The 21,038-nt window shown below is 42.0% G+C and overlaps 1 protein-coding gene across 3 annotated transcripts in view; it reads right to left on the bottom strand.

Moving 5' to 3' along the window:
- The window catches only part of LOC308097218 (forkhead box protein P1-B-like), a 60,395-nt gene that overhangs the window by 18,884 nt on the left and 20,473 nt on the right, over positions 1–21,038 (bottom strand). For all 3 annotated transcript variants that reach the window (XM_080444878.1, XM_080444880.1, XM_080444879.1), the window contains 7 exons: positions 11,118–11,264; positions 7,152–7,238; positions 6,368–6,476; positions 2,939–3,038; positions 2,637–2,741; positions 1,795–1,882; positions 384–461 (listed from right to left, as the gene is read on the bottom strand). In XM_080444878.1, coding sequence (XP_080301004.1) covers positions 384–461; positions 1,795–1,882; positions 2,637–2,741; positions 2,939–3,038; positions 6,368–6,476; positions 7,152–7,238; positions 11,118–11,264 — 714 coding nt within the window. The remainder of the gene's footprint in view (positions 1–383; positions 462–1,794; positions 1,883–2,636; positions 2,742–2,938; positions 3,039–6,367; positions 6,477–7,151; positions 7,239–11,117; positions 11,265–21,038) is intronic.

Raw genomic sequence — 21,038 nt, 5'->3', positions numbered from 1 at the left:
CACCATGGTTACCTGAGGAAATGCGTGCGTGCGAGTGTATCTTACAGGCTGTGTGTGCTTGCGTGTCTGCGTGCCTGTGTGTGTGTATGTGTGTATGTGTGTGTGTGTTTATCTTACAGGCTGAGCAGCAGCTCTGGGTTCAGCAGTCTTCAGGTGTGTGTGTGTGTGTGTGTGTGTGTGTGTGTGTGTGTGTGTGTGTGTGTGTGTGTGTGTGTGTGTGTGTGTGTGTGCGTGCATATCTTACAGGCTGAGCAGCAGCTCTAGGTTCAGCAGTCTTCAGGTGTGTGTGTGTGTGTGTGTGTGTGTGTGTGTGTGTGTGTGTGTGTGTGTGTGTGTGTGTGTGTGTGTGTGTGTGTGTGTGTGTGTGTGCGTGCATATCTTACAGGCTGAGCAGCAGCTCTGGGTTCAGCAGTCTTCAGGTGAGCCATCATGGCCTGCAGTCTCTCCTTGTCCTTCTTCAGCTGCAGAGGAGCGGAGAGGAAAGGGTTCATTTAAAGTCTCCTCACACAGAATCATCGTCACACAGGCTAAACATGCTATAATGTTAGAGAACACAGAATCATCGTCACACAGGCTAAACATGCTATAATGTTAGAGAACACAGAATCATCGTCACACAGGCTAAACATGCTATAATGTTAGAGAACACAGAATCACCGTCACACAGGCTAAACATGCTATAATGTTAGAGAACACAGAATCACCGTCACACAGGCTAAACATGCTATAATGTTAGAGAACACAGAATCATCGTTACACAGGTTAAACATGCTCGGCTTCACAGTAGAATGCTTATACAGCATGATGGAGGACCTGAAAATAGAAGTGATATCTTTAGATATCAAATCCACTATTCTGTCATGCCTACTTATGTAGAGTCCCCTGTATACATGGCACCCATTTAAGATGTGGGACATGGTTTCAGCTATTTGTTCATGACCATGATGTATACAGTGAGGAGCATGGTTGCCTGGAGACCAGATGGAGAGGTTAAGTTTAGATGGTAAAACCTGCAACCTCGCTTTCAGAGTAAAGACAACAATGCATTTGTCTAAAGCAACATTTTTGAACACAGAGAGAGAGACAGAATGGTCCGCAGCAGGGAGACATGGAGACTTCAGAGAGAGAGACAGACAGAATGGACAGCAGGGAGACATGCAGTCTTCAGAGAGACAGACAGAATGGACAGCAGGGAGACATGCAGTCTTCAGAGAGACAGACAGAATGGACAGCAGGGAGACATGCAGTCTTCAGAGAGACAGATAGAATGGACAGCAGGGAGACATGCAGTCTTCAGACAGAGAGACAGACAGAATGGACAGCAGGGAGACATGCAGTCTTCAGACAGAGAGACAGACAGAATGGACAGCAGGGAGACATGCAGTCTTCAGAGAGAGAGACAGAATGGACAGCAGGGAGACATGCAGTCTTCAGAGAGACAGATAGAATGGACAGCAGGGAGACATGCAGTCTTCCCTTGCAGTCTTATCTCAGTCCAATGCTGCCGCTGCCTTTGCTGTTGTGCCCATAAGAGGCGACCTCGGGCATTAGTCAGTGGGAGTTGGTGTTCTGCTCCACACACAGTCATAGACGCTGGAGTCGGATATAAAGTCCTCTGAGACAGCCATCGCCTCAGAGCCTACCCACTGTACTGAGGTCAGAGTTAGACTCCACCCACTTCAAGGTAACATCAGCCCAACAGCACAGATCGTTTAAGTCCGGCCAGTCTGACCACACACACACACACACACACACACACACACACACACACACACACATGAAACAGAATCCTACCTGTAGTTCCAGCTGTTGGACCACCTGCATCTGGACACGACACTGAGCTGTGCTCTTATCATCCAGTGTGTGTTCACTGTTCAGATGTCTACACACACACACACACACACACACACACACACACACACACACACACACACACACACACACACACACACACACACACACACACACACACACACACACACACACACACACACACACACACACACACACACACACATTCAGAACAGCTTAGTGTTATTAATATATTAACATATATATATTAACATACATTAACATACATTAACATACATATATCAACATATAGTAACATGCATATAGTAACATATATTAACATACATATATTAACATATATTAACATGCATATATTAACATATATTAACATACATATATATAATAATCTAAATGCTTTTCATCTTCAAATTAACCTGAGTTGAATGAATCCTGCAGTTCTCTCTTAACGCCACTAGAGGGCCCCATTGTCATAGGAACATTAAAGCTCAGTGCCTCCATATTGGTTTAGAATTGATTGATTGATGTAGTTTATTTAGTAAGACATGAGAATAGTACATGACAGTACATAACAGTACATGGAAGTACAAATTCACAATACAAGGTCTACTAAACTGGAACTCTCATTAAGCACTGAGCTTGTTTAAGATGAGAACCCCATGCACACAAATCATGATGAAATATAAGGCAGATAGATATACACACTACTATACAGAATGACAATGACAATCCTAACGCTGTCACAAAACATAATATGATCTAATGTATTGATGTCCCCTCCTGTGTGTGTGTGTGTGTGTGTGTGTGTGTGTGTGTTCACAACTCACTTGAGGAAGGCCTGGAAGTCTCCGAACACCGTCTCACATCCAGGCCATTTACACATCCCGTTACCATAGAGAGGATGAGTGTTCTTCTGACTGTCTTCTGACACACTGTACACACACACACACACACACACACACACACACACACACACACACACACACACACACACACACACACACACACACACAGGAGGTTGTAGGTTAGCCCATGTACAGACAGACATGAAAAGGACAGTAAAGATGTTTCATCACCTGTCTTTCTTACGTACAGACAGACAGACAGACAGACAGACAGACAGACAGACCTGTCTTTCTTATGATGTCCGTTGGCGGTGGCGTGTTGACAGGAAACATCTCTGCTCTCTGCAGCCATCATGGACGACACACTGCTCCCACTCTCACATCCTACAATTATCACACACACACACCTTCATTAGTGGCTGACAGAGAGACAGGCTGCTGACAGAGAGACAGGCTGCTGACAGAGAGACAGGCTGACAGAGAGACAGGCTGGTGAGAGAGAGACAGGCTGCTGACAGAGAGACAGGCTGCTGACAGAGAGACAGGCTGGTGGTGAGAGAGAGACAGGCTGGTGGTGACAGAGAGACAGGCTGGTGGTGACAGAGAGACAGGCTGCTGACAGAGAGACAGGCTGCTGACAGAGAGACAGGCTGCTGACAGAGAGACAGGCTGCTGACAGAGAGACAGGCTGCTGACAGAGAGACAGGCTGCTGACAGAGAGACAGGCTGGTGAGAGAGAGACAGGCTGCTGACAGAGAGACAGGCTGCTGACAGAGAGACAGGCTGGTGAGAGAGAGACAGGCTGCTGACAGAGAGACAGGCTGCTGACAGAGAGACAGGCTGGTGGTGAGAGAGAGACAGGCTGCTGACAGAGAGACAGGCTGGTGGTGAGAGAGAGACAGGCTGCTGACAGAGAGACAGGCTGGTGGTGAGAGAGAGACAGGCTGCTGACAGAGAGACAGGCTGCTGACAGAGAGACAGGCTGGTGAGAGAGAGACAGGCTGCTGACAGAGAGACAGGCTGCTGACAGAGAGACAGGCTGGTGGTGAGAGAGAGACAGGCTGCTGACAGAGAGACAGGCTGCTGACAGAGAGACAGGCTGGTGGTGAGAGAGAGACAGGCTGCTGACAGAGAGACAGGCTGGTGGTGAGAGAGAGACAGGCTGGTGGTGACAGAGAGACAGGCTGGTGGTGACAGAGAGACAGGCTGGTGGTGACAGAGAGACAGGCTGCTGACAGAGAGACAGGCTGCTGACAGAGAGACAGGCTGGTGGTGAGAGAGAGACAGGCTGCTGACAGAGAGACAGGCTGCTGACAGAGAGACAGGCTGCTGACAGAGAGACAGGCTGCTGACAGAGAGACAGGCTGCTGACAGAGAGACAGGCTGGTGAGAGAGAGACAGGCTGCTGACAGAGAGACAGGCTGCTGACAGAGAGACAGGCTGGTGGTGAGAGAGAGACAGGCTGCTGACAGAGAGACAGGCTGCTGACAGAGAGACAGGCTGGTGGTGAGAGAGAGACAGGCTGCTGACAGAGAGACAGGCTGGTGGTGAGAGAGAGACAGGCTGGTGGTGACAGAGAGACAGGCTGGTGGTGACAGAGAGACAGGCTGGTGGTGACAGAGAGACAGGCTGCTGACAGAGAGACAGGCTGCTGACAGAGAGACAGGCTGGTGGTGAGAGAGAGACAGGCTGCTGACAGAGAGACAGGCTGCTGACAGAGAGACAGGCTGCTGACAGAGAGACAGGCTGCTGACAGAGAGACAGGCTGCTGACAGAGAGACAGGCTGGTGGTGAGAGAGAGACAGGCTGCTGACAGAGAGACAGGCTGGTGGTGACAGAGAGACAGGCTGCTGACAGAGAGACAGGCTGCTGACAGAGAGACAGGCTGCTGACAGAGAGACAGGCTGCTGACAGAGAGACAGGCTGCTGACAGAGAGACAGGCTGCTGACAGAGAGACAGGCTGGTGGTGAGAGAGAGACAGGCTGGTGACAGAGAGACAGGCTGCTGACAGAGAGACAGGCTGCTGACAGAGAGACAGGCTGCTGACAGAGAGACAGGCTGGTGGTGAGAGAGAGACAGGCTGCTGACAGAGAGACAGGCTGCTGACAGAGAGACAGGCTGGTGGTGAGAGAGAGACAGGCTGCTGACAGAGAGACAGGCTGGTGGTGACAGAGAGACAGGCTGCTGACAGAGAGACAGGCTGCTGACAGAGAGACAGGCTGCTGACAGAGAGACAGGCTGCTGACAGAGAGACAGGCTGCTGACAGAGAGACAGGCTGGTGGTGAGAGAGAGACAGGCTGGTGACAGAGAGACAGGCTGCTGACAGAGAGACAGGCTGCTGACAGAGAGACAGGCTGCTGACAGAGAGACAGGCTGGTGGTGAGAGAGAGACAGGCTGCTGACAGAGAGACAGGCTGCTGACAGAGAGACAGGCTGGTGGTGAGAGAGAGACAGGCTGCTGACAGAGAGACAGGCTGCTGACAGAGAGACAGGCTGGTGGTGAGAGAGAGACAGGCTGCTGACAGAGAGACAGGCTGCTGACAGAGAGACAGGCTGCTGACAGAGAGACAGGCTGCTGACAGAGAGACTGTGTTAGAGCTGCTAATGTCCTCCTGTTCACAAACGTCTACATTCTTCAGGTTTTTATACATTTACACATACACACTAGCATCCGTCTAGGGTTCAGTGCCTTGCCTAGTTGGTGGGCATGGTAGATGTATGATCCAGGCCCATAAAAGGATACGGATAATTCCTTTAACAGGTCCGTTTATGAAAGTCCTTGCGGTCTTGTTTCCAATGAGGGCCTGTGAGCAATTACTTTTACCTTAGCACTAGGTATACTCTTAGTTACTTGTTTTAGAAGAGAATGCACTAAAGACTTCTGGTGATTAGTAGTTTTGTTCCCTACCTATGTTGAATGCACTTATTGTAAGTCTCTATGGATAAAAGTGTCTGCTAAATGACTGTACTGTACTGTACTGTACTGTACTGTACTGTACTGTACTGTACTGTACTGTACTGTAATGTACTGTACTGTACTGTACTGTAATGTAATGTACCAGTAGTATTAGACGGTAGGACACTCAGTAGGTCATTATATTATAATAGTAGACTATAGTACCAGTATTAGACAGTAGGACACTCAGTAGGTTATTATATTATAATAGTAGACTATAGTACCAGTATTAGACGGTAGGACACTCAGTAGGTCATTATATTATAATAGTAGACTATAGTACCAGTATTAGACGGTAGGACACTCAGTAGGTCATTATATTATAATAGTAGGCTATAGTACCAGTATTAGACGGTAGGACACTCAGTAGGTCATTATATTATAATAGTAGACTATAGTACCAGTATTAGACGGTAGGACACTCAGTAGGTCATTATATTATAATAGTAGACTATAGTACCAGTATTAGACGGTAGGACACTCAGTAGGTTATTATATTATAATAGTAGACTATAGTACCAGTATTAGACAGTAGGACACTCAGTAGGTCATTATATTATAATAGTAGGCTGTAGTACCAGTATTAGACGGTAGGACACTCAGTAGGTCATTATATTATAATAGTAGACTATAGTACCAGTATTAGACAGTAGGACACTCAGTAGGTCATTATATTATAATAGTAGGCTATAGTACCAGTATTAGACGGTAGGACACTCAGTAGGTCATTATATTATAATAGTAGGCTATAGTACCAGTATTAGACGGTAGGACACTCAGTAGGCCTTGTCTCTGTAGGTTCATCAGGTGATGTTGTTGGACTTGAAGAAGCTGCTGCTGAATGCTGTTCTGTTGAACACTGAGCTGTTACACACACACACACACACACACACACACACACACACACACACACACACACACACACACACACACACACACACACACACACACACACACACACACACACACACACACACACACACACACACACACACACACACACACACACACACACACACACACCATCATCAGACATATTGCTCAGATTACGTTCCACTTGTCTAACTGTAAATCTAAATCTTACGTCTGCAGGCCCTGGGTAGACAACCCGGCCTGGTGGAGACCTGCCCTCAGAGGAGCACACCTTTCTAGCTAATACTATTGTTGATGTATTTATTTATTAATGTAATGAATCTCTGTCATTCTGTGTGTCTGTAATACTATTATTAATATATTTATCAATGGGTGATGGGGGGTGATGGACATACCCATAATCTTCCCTGACATTTTGACTAATCTAAGGATCTCAGATTTATACTTTACAGTCAGGTTTCCGAACCAACTGGTGATACCATATCTGACAACAGACTCTATACTAGCTCTATAAAAGATCAGCATTATGTTTCTACATACACTAGCTCTATAAAAGATCAGCATTATGTTTCTACATACACTAGCTCTATAAAAGATCAGCATTATGTTTCTACATACACCAGAGAGTCTAAGTCTCAGTTATTATCATTATTATCATCACTATACCTCAGTATTGAGTCCAGTGTTGTTCTGCTGTAACAGCTGCATGTTGAGCTGCTCCTGTTGGTTCTTAAACACCTCCTGGATCTGTTGCTGCAAGAGATTATATTATATAACATATAAATATATTATACATTATACTGTTGGTTCTTAAACACCTCCTGGATCTGTTGCTGCAAGAGATCAACATAAACTTTAACATTAAATAAAGTAAAAAGAAAGAAAAAGATGAACATCAACATGAATTCCTCTCCGGGCGGAAAAAAGTGTTTCTGTGTTCATTCTGACAGAACAGTCTCATTCTGACAGAACAGTCTCATTCTGACAGAACAGTTTCATTATGACAGAACAGTCTCATTATGACAGAACAGTCTCATTCTGACAGAACAGTCTCATTCTGACAGAACAGTGTCATGACCTCACTTTCAGGTGACGTTTCAAGATGGCGGCGCACTGAGGTACGCTGTCTGACTGACTTTTGATGTAACTAATAAAAGCTAACAAAAGAAGAAAATGCCACCAAAGAAGATTGCACCGCTGCAGAGGACGGTGGAGGATGATATTGAGGAGATTAAAAACTCTCTCAACGTCGTGACCGAAAAGCTGAGCAATGTGACGGAAGAGCTGAGCAAAGTGGTGAAGCAACAAGCCACACTGCTCGATTTGGTGGAGGAAATCAAAACTCTGAAGACCACGGTCAAAGAGAGGGATAAAAAAATCGAAGAGATGGAACAGAGATTAAATGATGTTGAACAGTACACGAGGATGGAGGACGTGATCATAAGTGGGTTGAATGTGAAGCCTAGATCTTACGCCAGAGCTGCAGCCGTGGAGAGATCCAACGGCGAGGACGCTCCGGCTGAGGACCAACTGACGCTGGAGACACAAGTGATTCAGTTTCTTGATTCGAAAGATATCAAAGTTGATCCAAACAACATCGTGGCTTGCCACACACTCCCGCGGAAGGATCGAAATGCAAAACCTACCATCATTGTTCGCTTTTGGAACAGAAAGCACAAAGCCGACCTAATGAAGCAGGGGAAGAAATTAAAGGGATCGGACGTGTATATAAATGAGCACCTAACCAAAAAAAATGCAGAGATCGCAAGAGAGGCCCGCATCCTGAGGAAACAAAATCAAATAAAAGCTACCTGGACCAGAAACTGCAGAGTGATGATAAGACTGAACGGGGAAACACCAGAAGAAGCCAGAGTTGTAACGGTAAGAGACGTCAAAGAACTCAACCAGTACAAATGAAGTGCTTTACCTGGCTGGCTGGCACAATAGTGCTAGTTACGTATATCCCAGTTGAATAAACATTCCTAGACAATATGGATTATTACTTTTTTTCTTCCTTTTTCTGCCTAAACTATTTTTGGAATGACTTTTTTCTGCATGTTAATACTGAGAACCTTTTTTTACTGGAAGAAGGATTTATTTTTATTTTTTCCTTACTTTTTGCATGGAAGTGGCATGGATTAGGCATGGATCATTATGATTATTCTATTTTTACCTATATATATACTCTCTCATGCATGCACATTTTTCTATATGGCCTTCCTTTTTGCCTCGATTTTTGCTCTTCTTTTCCATTTTCTGCATGGACAGAAGGCATCTTCTGGATTATATTGAACCTTCTTAAATATTATATATTTATATATTATATATAATATAAAGATGCCTATCTACCATCGGGGTAATCACGTGGAATAAATTAGATAAAGAACTTAAACTGAGCAATTCAATAAGAAAATTCAAATTAACATATAAAGCAAAGGTAATAGATAGATATAGGGAATCACTAGTGACATAGTTGATTACATCTTCCCACATGTACGTGTGCATACGAACACACGTACGTATCTATATGAATATATATATATATATATATGTATATATGTATGTATGTATGTAACTAATATTTATGCGAATCTAATTGTCTTAAATCTAATATAAAAAATAAATAAAATAATGAACATTTATATATATGAAGCTACCACTTCAATATATAAATAGAAATAATTTTGAATTGTTTTGCATCTTGCTATTTGTTTTTCTATGTAACTGACACAAAGCTGGAAATGTTTCTCTTCATTTTGTTTTTCGTTTTGTTTCTTTTCGTTTTCATATGTAAGACTTAGCATTGTTGACATTTGGTTTTCTTCTGTTTTGTTTTCTTTTGTTTTCTTACTCTTTTGTTTCTTTTTCTTTTGTGACACTTAATTTATTTTGATTATTAATAAGGTGGGCATAATAAGCTTCGGCTTCAGCCCAAACCTTTTCGGTCAAATGATTATGCTGAAAATATTTTGTATGATCAACTGTTTTGCTTTTGTAAATCATGACCGAAATAAATAAACTAACTAACTAACTAACTAACTAACAGTCTCATTCTGACAGAACAGTCTCATTCTGACAGAACAGTCTCATTCTGACAGAACAGTCTCATTCTCATTGAAACACATTGAGCCGCCATCCTTACTGACCAGGTCTGGAGTGTTTAAAGCAGTGATTGTGGGCATTATCACCCTCTTCTGGCGGGTGGCATGCGTTACACCCAGCCTTCACAAACACAAGGTTTCATTTGATATGAAACAAAGACAAACATTCACAAACATTTGTAGTAAATAAAACATTATAAATATTTACAACATATGTCACTAAACAGACCATTTGATGCTGAAATGTTATTTGTGTGGATTTGTTTCTTCCTGCACTGTGACTGTTGTGATGAAAAGAAGGCAAAGATCTCTTAGTTCCTACTCTCACCTGTGGTCAGTGGTGGAAAAAGTGCTCACGTTTTTTACTTAAGTAAAAGTACCAATACTGCAATATAGAAATACTCTGTTACAAGTAAAAGTCCAGAATAAAAAATGTACTTGAGTAAAAGTACAAAAGTATTGGTATCAAAGTGTACTTCAAGTACCAGAAGTAAAAGTACTAAAATGTTTGAAAATAGCAGATCTGCGATGCGACGAGTTGTGAGCTTGTAGATCTGCTATTTTCAAATAATCTAGGTATAAAATAGAGCTAAAGTGGTTAATGTATGTTTTATAATGTAATCATTTATATCTGCAAAGTAACTAGTAACTAAAGTTTTCAAGTAATTGTAGTGGAGTAAAAGTACAATAGTTGCCTGAGATGTAGTGGAGTAGAAGTAAAAGTATTGGAAATTGGAAATACTCAAGTAAAGTACAAATACCTCAAACTTTTACTTAAGTGCAGTACTTAAGTAAATGTACTTAGTTACTTTCCACCACTGCCTGTGGTCAATGTCATGGAGTAAGGGTCATGACCTACAGAATAACATCACAGATACAAGCCTCTCCCTTAGAGGTCCCATCATAGAACTAAGACTAGTGGACAATTCTATTGTCTTTTCTATTGTTCTTTGTATTTAAGTTCATAAAGTTAACATAAGTATAACTAAATGCATTTGAAATTAAATTAAAATGTTACTTTTCAGGATTCCAATAATAAAAAAACAAAAAAACAAAAACAATTTTGAATCTAATTCAAAAATAGCAAAAATAGCAGATCTACAAGCTCAAAACACGTCACACTGCGACGCACTGCGACGCGTTTTGCGCTTGTAGATCTGCTATTTTTGCTACTTTTGTGTGACATAGAATGGGCCGACAGTATGCAATGTGTCCCTCTGTCTGGAGTGAGTGAGTAAATATATATATAGTGGCTCTACATCATCAACGTTGCATCACCCTCTGGGTGGATGGATGGATGGATGGATGGATGGATGGATGGATGTTGGATGGATGGATGGATGGATGGATGGATGGATGGATGGATGGATGGATGGATGGATGGATGTTGGATGGATGGATGGATGGATGGATGGATGGATGGATGTTGGATGGATGGATGGATGGATGGATGGATGGATGGATGGATGGATGGATGGATGGATGGATGTTGGATGGATGGATGGATGGGTGGATGGATGTTTGGACCTACCTGGTGCAACATGAGGACCTTCTGCTGTTGGAGGAGAACCTGGAGCTGCTGGGGGCTCAGGACGTTCTGCTGGGCCTGGTTGGAGGCCTGCAGCTGCTGTGGGGGGGTTTCTACTGGAGGGGTCATCCTGGACGCTGTCACTGGGACCTGCAACACATTACATTATATATCATTATACAACAGGTAGTTCCGACCAAGCAATCTGATTGGCTGAAATAGCTTTCTAGCCGTGCTTCAAACCAGCATCATATCACGGGCCTAATCACATTAATAAATCACTCCGCACTGCAGTCCGCTCCTGCTTAGACCATATATGACACAGCTGTGCTGTGACGTCACGCTGTCCCACGATAGGAAAACAAACAGACAGTACCCACCGCCGCCACCGGAGAACAAACAGCTACGCAAAATGGACTATGTTGTTAATTTTGACTTATTTGGTGGACTTACGGTTGATCAATGGTTAGAAGAGAGCACACTAAATCGCCTAAAATCCTATAATAAAAGGAATAACTGGAAAAAAGTGTGCTTTATTTCAATGGTAACATCCATACTGTATAAATATCCTCCTGTGTTAAAGTAAAATTACTCCCATTTCGTTAACAGTCCAGTGTATGTTATACTCTATCGTACGAAGGTATCGCACGGCAAAAATAGCCGATCTACAAGTTCACAACGCATCGCCATCTTGACGCGTTGTGAGCTTGTAGATCAGTTATTTTGGCCACGTAACACGATCGTACGACGGAGCATATAGCCTACTGGAATCAGCTGTGTTGATGAGACGATGACTCAGAGTGCTGCGTTGTTACAGGGACTATTTTGTCTCAGTCAAACAAAACTCTTCTCTTTACAGGGAAACGGATAAGCGAAATGTTTTTTATTATGAATTGCCCCACAATATGAATACATTTGGATGTGTTTTGTTGGTAACTGTTGTATAATCGCAATATTACACTCGAGGGTGTGCTTTACCTTACATTATTAGCACTTCTGTGATCGCGGCACAGGCGTGCTAATAATGACGGTAAAGCACACCCTCTCGTGTAATATTGCTTAATTATATTATATATATATATATATACCTGCAACACAACCACAGTCACAATCACTGTTGAGTTTGTCGACTAAAACTAAAAAAAATGACATAAAAACTATAAGCTATGGTGCAAAACTAAGACTAGATAAATAGACAATTCCAGTTCCAGATCCAGTAGAACTAAGACTAGAGGAGAAGAGATCCAGTAGAACTAATACTAGTGGAGAAGAGATCCAGTAGAACTAAGACTAGAGGAGAAGAGATCCAGTAGAACTAAGACTAGTGGAGAAGAGATCCAGTAGAACTAAGACTAGAGGAGAAGAGATCCAGTAGAACTAAGACTAGTGGAGAAGAGATCCAGTAGAACTAAGACTAGTGGAGAAGAGATCCAGTAGAACTAAGACTAGAGGAGAAGAGATCCAGTAGAACTAAGACTAGTGGAGAAGAGATCCAGTAGAACTAAGACTAGTGGAGAAGAGATCCAGTAGAACTAAGACTAGTGGAGAAGAGATCCAGTAGAACTAAGACTAGTGGAGAAGAGATCCAGTAGAACTAAGACTAGTGGAGAAGAGATCCAGTAGAACTAAGACTAGTGGAGAAGAGATCCAGTAGAACTAAGACTAGTGGAGAAGAGATCCAGTAGAACTAAGACTAGAGGATTTTATGTTTGGTTGCGCTTGGATGTTGCGCTCAGAAGATAGCAGATCTACAAGCTCACAACGTGTCGCGCTGTGAGCTTGTAGATCGGCTATTTTCATACGCAACCAAGTTTAAATCAGCCATCACGACGCCATCAAGGCACCATGACGCCAACATACATTTTAGTCGACTAAATCAACTGTAGATTTAGACACTGGGACCTGCAGTACGCGCACACGCGCACACACACACACACACACACACACACACACACACACACACACACACACACACACACACACACACACACACACACACACACACACACACACACACACACACACACACACACACGAGCTCGGGATCAAATCACATTTATTTATAAGGTGAGTTTCACAAAAACACTTTGTCAGCAAACAGGAAGCTGACTGGAGAGAGACATAAACAACACACAACCATGTGACACTCTGTGTGTGTGTGTGTGTGTGTGTGTGCGTGCGTGCGTGCGTGCGTGCGTGCGTGCGTGCGTGCGTGCGTGCGTGCGTGCGTGCGTGCGTGCGTGTGTCTGTGTCTGTGTGTGTGTGTGTGTGTGTGTGTGTGTGTGTGCACTCACTGTGCTAATCTATTTAATGAATTAAAATCTATTCATTAAACTGAATCCTGTACTTAATGTAAAACAGGAATAAAGCTTCTTTGAGCTGGTTTTCATTTTAATAATATTATGAACATTTAACCCTTTCAGTACTAACTAGGAGGACCAGGGGCTGTCATTACTATCATTATCATTACTATCATTATTATTATTTATTATTATTTATACAGCACCCAGGGTAATGATATTGTCCTATTTTAGAAATTGGGTTTCAGCTCAACCCAGCTGATGGCTGCCCACAAGGGGCGCTGTGGAGCAGTTAGGGGGTTAGGTGTCTTGCTCAAGGACCCTTTGACCTCAGTGATGTTGCTAGGTAGGTTTTCAATGTAATGGGTCCCGGGACCCAAGGGTGGTCTTATAGATAAATTTTAAAATTAAAAAAATAACGACATTGAAAATTAAGGTATTAATGAACTGCCAGAGTTTATTCATAATGTACCCCTGTGCCAGCGATTTGCGTTTTATAACCCTTTTCAACCGGTCGCAGAATTTTTGCTCGTTTGTTGATCGTTTGTCTGGCAGTGTTTACAAACACACACGACAGATAGAGAAGCACTCAAAGAGTTAAGTTTTCTCTCTACGTCTCCATTCTCTCGCTCCCCCCCTCCCCCCCTCCCCCCCTCCCAAACAGGCTGCAAACGTCCTATCCGGGTGGCCGATGACGTATTTCCGCCCCACTTCAGTAGGGCGGAAATAGCTTAGCTTAGATCTGATGGGGTTTCAGATCGTTGGTATACACAGCGACGATAACTGTTCGTCATCCAGACTAAAGAAAATAGAACCGGAGCTCTCTGTTAGTTTTGTATACTGTGTGAAAAACCGTGTTTTGCCCTATTTTGACCTAAAAATCACATTTTTCAAACTAAAACCGGAAACCGGAAACGGAAATCGCTGATTTTTCTTCCAGGTGAGGCGGAGGTGAGTGGAAAGCGAAACTGATCTCGGAATGTAAATAAAACAGCGCGATCGTCTATTAAACCACAATTAAATCTTGGCGGACAAGTGTGCTATTTAATAGAACGCATTTATGCGCGATTGACAGGAAATGAGTTAAGGTTAAATAAAGGTGATAAAAGGTGATAGGGTGACCACATGCAGGAGCCTTTAGAATACAGGAAGAGAAAACAAACACAAAGAGACAAAAGCAACAATAAGCCAAGAGAACAAAAGAAGCCAAAACAAAAATAACCCGAAGCTCAAAATAAACAAACAATCAAAGTGAAGCAGAAACAACAACAATGCTTCTCCTACAAAATATAACATCTATGAGAACCCTAAACAATACAAACATTAAATAACACTAATAAAATAACATGAAATCTATGAGAACCCTAAACAATACAAACATTAAATAACACTAATAAAATAACATGAAATCTATGAGAACCCTAAACGATACAAACATTAAATAACACTAAAATAACATGAAATCTATGAGAACCCTAAACGATACAAACATTAAATAACACTAAAATAACATGAAATCTATGAGAACCCTAAACAATACAAACATTAAATAACACTAAAATAACATGAAATCTATGAGAACCCTAAACAATACAAACATTAAATAACACTAAAATAACATGAAATCTATGAGAACCCTAAACAATACAAACATTAAATAACACTAGAACTAGAACACTGTGTCTCCACCAGGGGGCAGGCAGCTTATTGTGGGCCAGCAAAGTGTCACAGCCATCGGAACGCTGTGTTCATGATTTGAGGCATTTTGTTCAAAACATCTGCAAACTTTAGAAGCCAATCTTAGCCAATCAGGATGGAATATGAACAAATCGGAGATTATCGGACAGATCCATCTGGATCACATGACTATAGAGACAATGTGTACCGATTTGCATGATGTTTGGACAAACTCTGCAGGAGTAATAATATCAAATCATTTGTTTCTCAAAGCTGTTCCGACAACAGGCTGATGTGAAGCATTTGGAGCAGAGGTTCTGTAATGAAAGTCTATATATATATATATATATATATAGATATATATATATTATATATATATATATAGACAACAGGCTGATGTGAAGCATTTGGAGCAGAGGTTCTGTAATGAAAGTCATGACAGAACCAGAGGTTCTGTAATGAAAGTCATGACTCATGTTTCAGTGTGAAAACAATGACATGGTGTTCAGTACAGATGGAGTCAGACATGAGGTTACTGTTTGTTTTAAAGGTTAATTAAGGCTAATTAAAGCTCTGTCTTCATTCACTAGTTACACTTCCATTAGAGGGTTGTTTGCGTCGTCTATATTGGTCTTTTTATGGGGGGGGGGGGGGGGATTCTCAATTAATGCCCTTTATACCTCGTTCCACAAGAGTGTTGTGGCAAAGTAGCAAAAATAGCCGATCTACAAGCTCACAACGTATCACATCGAGACACGTTGTGAGCTTGCAGATCGACTATTTTTGAAAAAAAGGTTGACTATTGAATCAATGAAAGGTGTTTTAACAACAGCTTGTGACTGAATAATAATAATAATAATGACAGCAGAAACATTGGCTCACAGTTTGTTCTTTGTTTAATTTCCTGTAAAATGAAGGGTTTTTGAAGCCGACAGCTGGTCCATACAGTACATTAGTTTATAATTAATATTAATTCATATTTCCATATAAGTAGAACTGTATGTATATTAGTTTCAGTGCTGTTATAGTATATATATTTTGTTTATATTTTTCCTTCCTAATACCCATAACTTGCGTATCTGAGGGTCCGTTTGCACATTTTGTTGTAGGAGTAGAAGACAATGTCATCTTTTAAATATATTATAGTAGGTCTTTTATTCTGATATATTTAGTATTTTATTCTATTAAATAGGAGTTATTTTGTAATTCTTCCACTCAGCAACAGAGCGGTCGGTCAGTTCATATCTATATATATATATATATATATATATATAGATGTAATATAGATGTAATATAGTAGGTATTTTGTCCAGTATTTTTTCCACTCCTCACAGAGCGGTGGGTCAGAGGTCAGATAAATGAGGTTCCAACTGGACTGGAAAGCAGAAATAACACATACAAACAAAAACAAAAACAGAACCAAAACACTGTGAGCCCTGAGGGAAATTATAACTGCTGCACAATAACAACAACAAGCTACCCACACACACACACACGCACACGCACACACACACACACACACACACACACACACACACACACACACACAGCTTGTATCACTGGACTTGTGAGGACGTCAGCATTTAAAGACGTTCTAACCTTAACCTGTAAAGGCTGGGGAAGGAAAAGATCTACAAGATCACAACATGTTGTGCTGCAACGCCTTCCTTGTGAGCTTGTAGATCTAGATATGTTCAGGTACGTGACAGCAGCACGCAACTAAGTATGAATCATAATTCCCCCTTAAATACTATATACTGGTGGGTCCTCACAGGTATAGCAACACACACACACACACACACACACACACACACACACACACACACACACACACACAATAACAACAACAACAGAGCTCTGCTCGGCATCTAGCAATTACACCCCCCCTCTCCAACCGCCCCCCCCCCCCCCCCCCCCCCGCGCCACACACACACACACACACACACACCCCTCCCCCATGCTGTCAGCCCCTCCCAGCTCTCAGCAGAGTGTTTACAGTCAACATCAACACAGAGATATAAATAATGAATATAAAAACATTGCACACAGAACTCATGTTTACCAGAACAACACAAGACCAGACCAATACTTTAATTAAGTGTCTGAGACACAAACATTCTCTCTCTCTCTCTCTCTCTCTCTCTCTCTCTCTCTCTCTCCTCTCTCTCTCTCTCTCTCTCTCTCTCTCTCTCTCTCTCTCTCTCTCTCTCTCTCTCTCTCTCTCTCTCTCTCTCTCTCTCTCTCTCTCTCTCTCTCTCTCTCTCTCTCTCTCTCTCTCTCTCTCTCTCTCTCTCTCTCTCTCTCTCTCTCTCTCTCTCTCTCTCTCTCTCTCTCTCTCTGGGCTGAGGTATACAAACAGAATGCCTTGCTCCGAGGCTCTGAGGTTCCTCTAACAATAACACAGAGACAGCATATGAGTTTTGTGTTTCTGTCGGTTGAACTATTTAGGCATTTAGCAGTAACTATTATATTACTAGTATAATATTTTTTTAGGGCACAAAGGCCAAATGCCAGGGCAAGAAGGCATACAACAATGATTTTTACGGAAATAATGATTAACTTGAAGGTTAAGGATGATTTTATTTAATATAGTACAAGAATAGTATAACTATCTGTGAAATATAACTTGTTTATTTCACAAAATAATGTATTATATATTATTATTATTAAGTTATATTGGTCTCACTATATGTCACATCTTCACTGACTGTATAAAGGTCATATGACTGTATAGGGGTCACATGACTGTATAAAGGTCATATGACTGGTCACATTAATCACATTAAATTCACAGATTAGAGATTTTAGTATCTAAATTTGATGTCTTTTCCCCACAAGTTATTTTCATTCAAAACAAATGTGATTGAACTTGCATTAATAAAGATTTTTAACTGTTTAAAATATAATATTTCTTAATGATTAATAAACGTAGCTTGTAGATTGGCTATTTTCACCATTTCCCACCCAACAGCGACAATATAGCCTAAGCCTATATATGGTTCTGGATCAGTATATGAGTCAGTTTTAGCAGATTTCATTCTAATTGGCTACTATGACTGCATAATAATTTCATGGGCCTGGTAGGTCATCTGGCCTGGTGAGATCTGCCCTGTGTGCAGCAGCACAACAATGACCTTAAATGAGGTCAGTGCTGCTGCACCAAAAACCGTCTCAAACAATGTGAAACTGTCACATTCTATGCTGCTGAAATAAACCTACCGTACAAACGAACAGAACATGGATGTTGTTTGCAAAAGGATTATTTATTTCTTTGTCCATTTGTTTGTGAGGTGAGGTCACAGCTTCTCTCTGCTTTTGTGTGATATTGATACATAAACTTTGAATTGGTTTGCAGTTAATAATTTCTATTAGGGCTGCACGATTCTTGCTCAAATGTGAATCACGATTTTCCTCTATAAGAATTGAGATCACGATTCTCACACAATTCTCTTGTAAATATAAAAATATTAAGCAAAAAAAAAAAAAAAAGATTTTTTTAATTGAAAAAAAAATTGTCATAATTCAAAATCGAGATCGCATAGGTGTCTGAATCGAGATCACGATCTTTTTTCGATTAATCGTGCAGCACTAATTTCTATTGCTTGCTAGATATGAATTTTGTCAAATGTATTCATCTATATTTTGCTGTTGATCAAGCGTGTGGTTTTGTGATTAGATGTGCACACGCGCTGCGGCGTTCTACTATACAGGGTAGTTCTAGTACAATGTAGTATGTAGGCAAGTGTAGTGAAGGCCAGGGTCAATTAAAGATGATAAAACAAACATCGGGGCACATAGGCTACTACGGAACTGTCTCTCTCTCTCTCTCTCTCTCTCTTCTCTGATCTGCAGCATTTTAAAAAGGAATATAGGCTAGAAATCAAACCTATCACTGGTTAAATGTGTGAATCAAACCTATCACTGGTTAAATGTGTGAATCAAACCTATCACTGGTTAATGAATCAAACCTATCAATCACTGGTTAAATGTGTGAATCAAACCTATCACTGGTTAAATGAATCAAAGCTATCACTGGTTAAATGTGTGAATCAAACCTATCACTGGTTAAATGAATCAAAGCTATCACTGGTTAAATGTGTGAATCAAACCTATCACTGGTTAAATGATCAAACCTATCATCACTGGTTAGAATCACTGGTTTAAATGTGTTTCACTTGTCTTGATGTTGTCCAAAGTTATTTAGAATCTCAACCAGACACCTGGACCGTATTGACAGGAAGATCAGAGAGAAGCCCAGTCTCCATGACCTCACTGGCTCACAGTAAAACATACTCATCATCTACTACAAAGCCTTCACCAGCCAGGCTCCCCGCTACCTCTCTGACCTCCTCAAAGGCCACGCCCCCTCCTCAAAGGCCACGCCCCCTCCTGCTCCCTCAGGTCTGGCGACGCAAAAACCTCCTTGGAACCCCAAAAAAACACACAAACACCAGGGGTCTTTTTCAGTGTCAGCCCCCTCCCTCTGCAACCCACTCCACCTCACATCAAAGCCTCCTCCAAACCACCTTTTCAGACTGGCTTTCCCTGCCTAACCCAAACCTAACCTCCCTTTATTCATCTTAGTCTTAGCTTATTGTTTCTTCCTCTTAGTCTTATCTTATTGTTTCTTCCTCTTAGTCTCAGCTTATTGTTTCTTCCTCTTAGTCTTAACTTATTGTTTCTTCTCTTAGTCTTAGCTTATTGTTTCTTCCTCTTAGTCTTATCTTATTGTTTCTTCCTCTTAGACTCAGCTTATTGTTTCTTCCTCTTAGTCTTAGTTTATTGTTTCTTCCTCTTAGTCTCAACTTATTGTTTCTTCCTCTTAGTCTCAGCTATTGTTTCTTCCTCTTAGTCTTAGTTTATTGTTCTTCCTCTTAGTATCAGCTTATTGTTTTTAGCTTTTACCATTTTTCTTATTTTTTGCTCCTAATACAATTATTTTGAAGCTGTTTTGTAAGCGACTTTGGGTTCTAAGAAAAGAGCTATATAAGTCTCATGTATTATTATAATAATAATTATTATTAATATAACAGTGAGATCAAGCGTGGGCAGTACATTCAGGGGGCATTATGTGGTCGTAGGACAGTACATTCAGGGGGCATTATGTGGACGTAGGACAGTACATTCAGGGGGCATTATGTGGACGTAGGGCAGTACATTCAGGGGGGCATTATGTGGTCGTAGGACAGTACATTCAGGGGGCATTATGTGGACGTAGGACAGTACATTCAGGGGGCATTATGTGGTCGTAGGACAGTACATTCAGGGGCATTATGTGGTCGTAGGACAGTACATTCAGGGGGCATTATGTGGTCGTAGGACAGTACATTCAGGGGCATTATGTGGACGTAGGACAGTACATTCAGGGGGCATTATGTGGTCGTAGGACAGTACATTCAGGGGGCATTATGTGGTCGTAGGACAGTACATTCAGGGGGCATTATGTGGACGTAGGACAGTACATTCAGGGGGCATTATGTGGTCGTAGGACAGTACATTCAGGGGGCATTATGTGGATGTAGGGCAGTACATTCAGGGGGCATTATGTGGACGTAGGGCAGTACATTCAGGGGGCATTATGTGGACGTAGGACAGTACATTCAGGGGGCATTATGTGGACGTAGGGGCAGTACATTCAGGGGGCATTATGTGGACGTAGGGCAGTACATTCAGGGGGCATTATGTGGTCGTAGGACAGTACATTCAGGGGGCATTATGTGGACGTAGGGCAGTACATTCAGGGGCATTATGTGGACGTAGACAGTACATTCAGGGGGCATTATGTGGACGTAGGGCAGTACATTCAGGGGGCATTATGTGGTCGTAGGACAGTACATTCAGGGGGCATTATGTGGTCGTAGGACAGTACATTCAGGGGCATTATGTGGTCGTAGGACAGTACATTCAGGGGGCATTATGTGGACGTAGGACAGTACATTCAGGGGGC

Source organism: Gymnoscopelus braueri (genome assembly GCF_963280865.1).
Source record: "Gymnoscopelus braueri genome assembly, chromosome: 12".
Classification (NCBI taxonomy): Eukaryota; Metazoa; Chordata; class Actinopteri; order Myctophiformes; family Myctophidae; genus Gymnoscopelus; species Gymnoscopelus braueri.
This window is presented reverse-complemented; position numbering and strand designations above follow the sequence as displayed.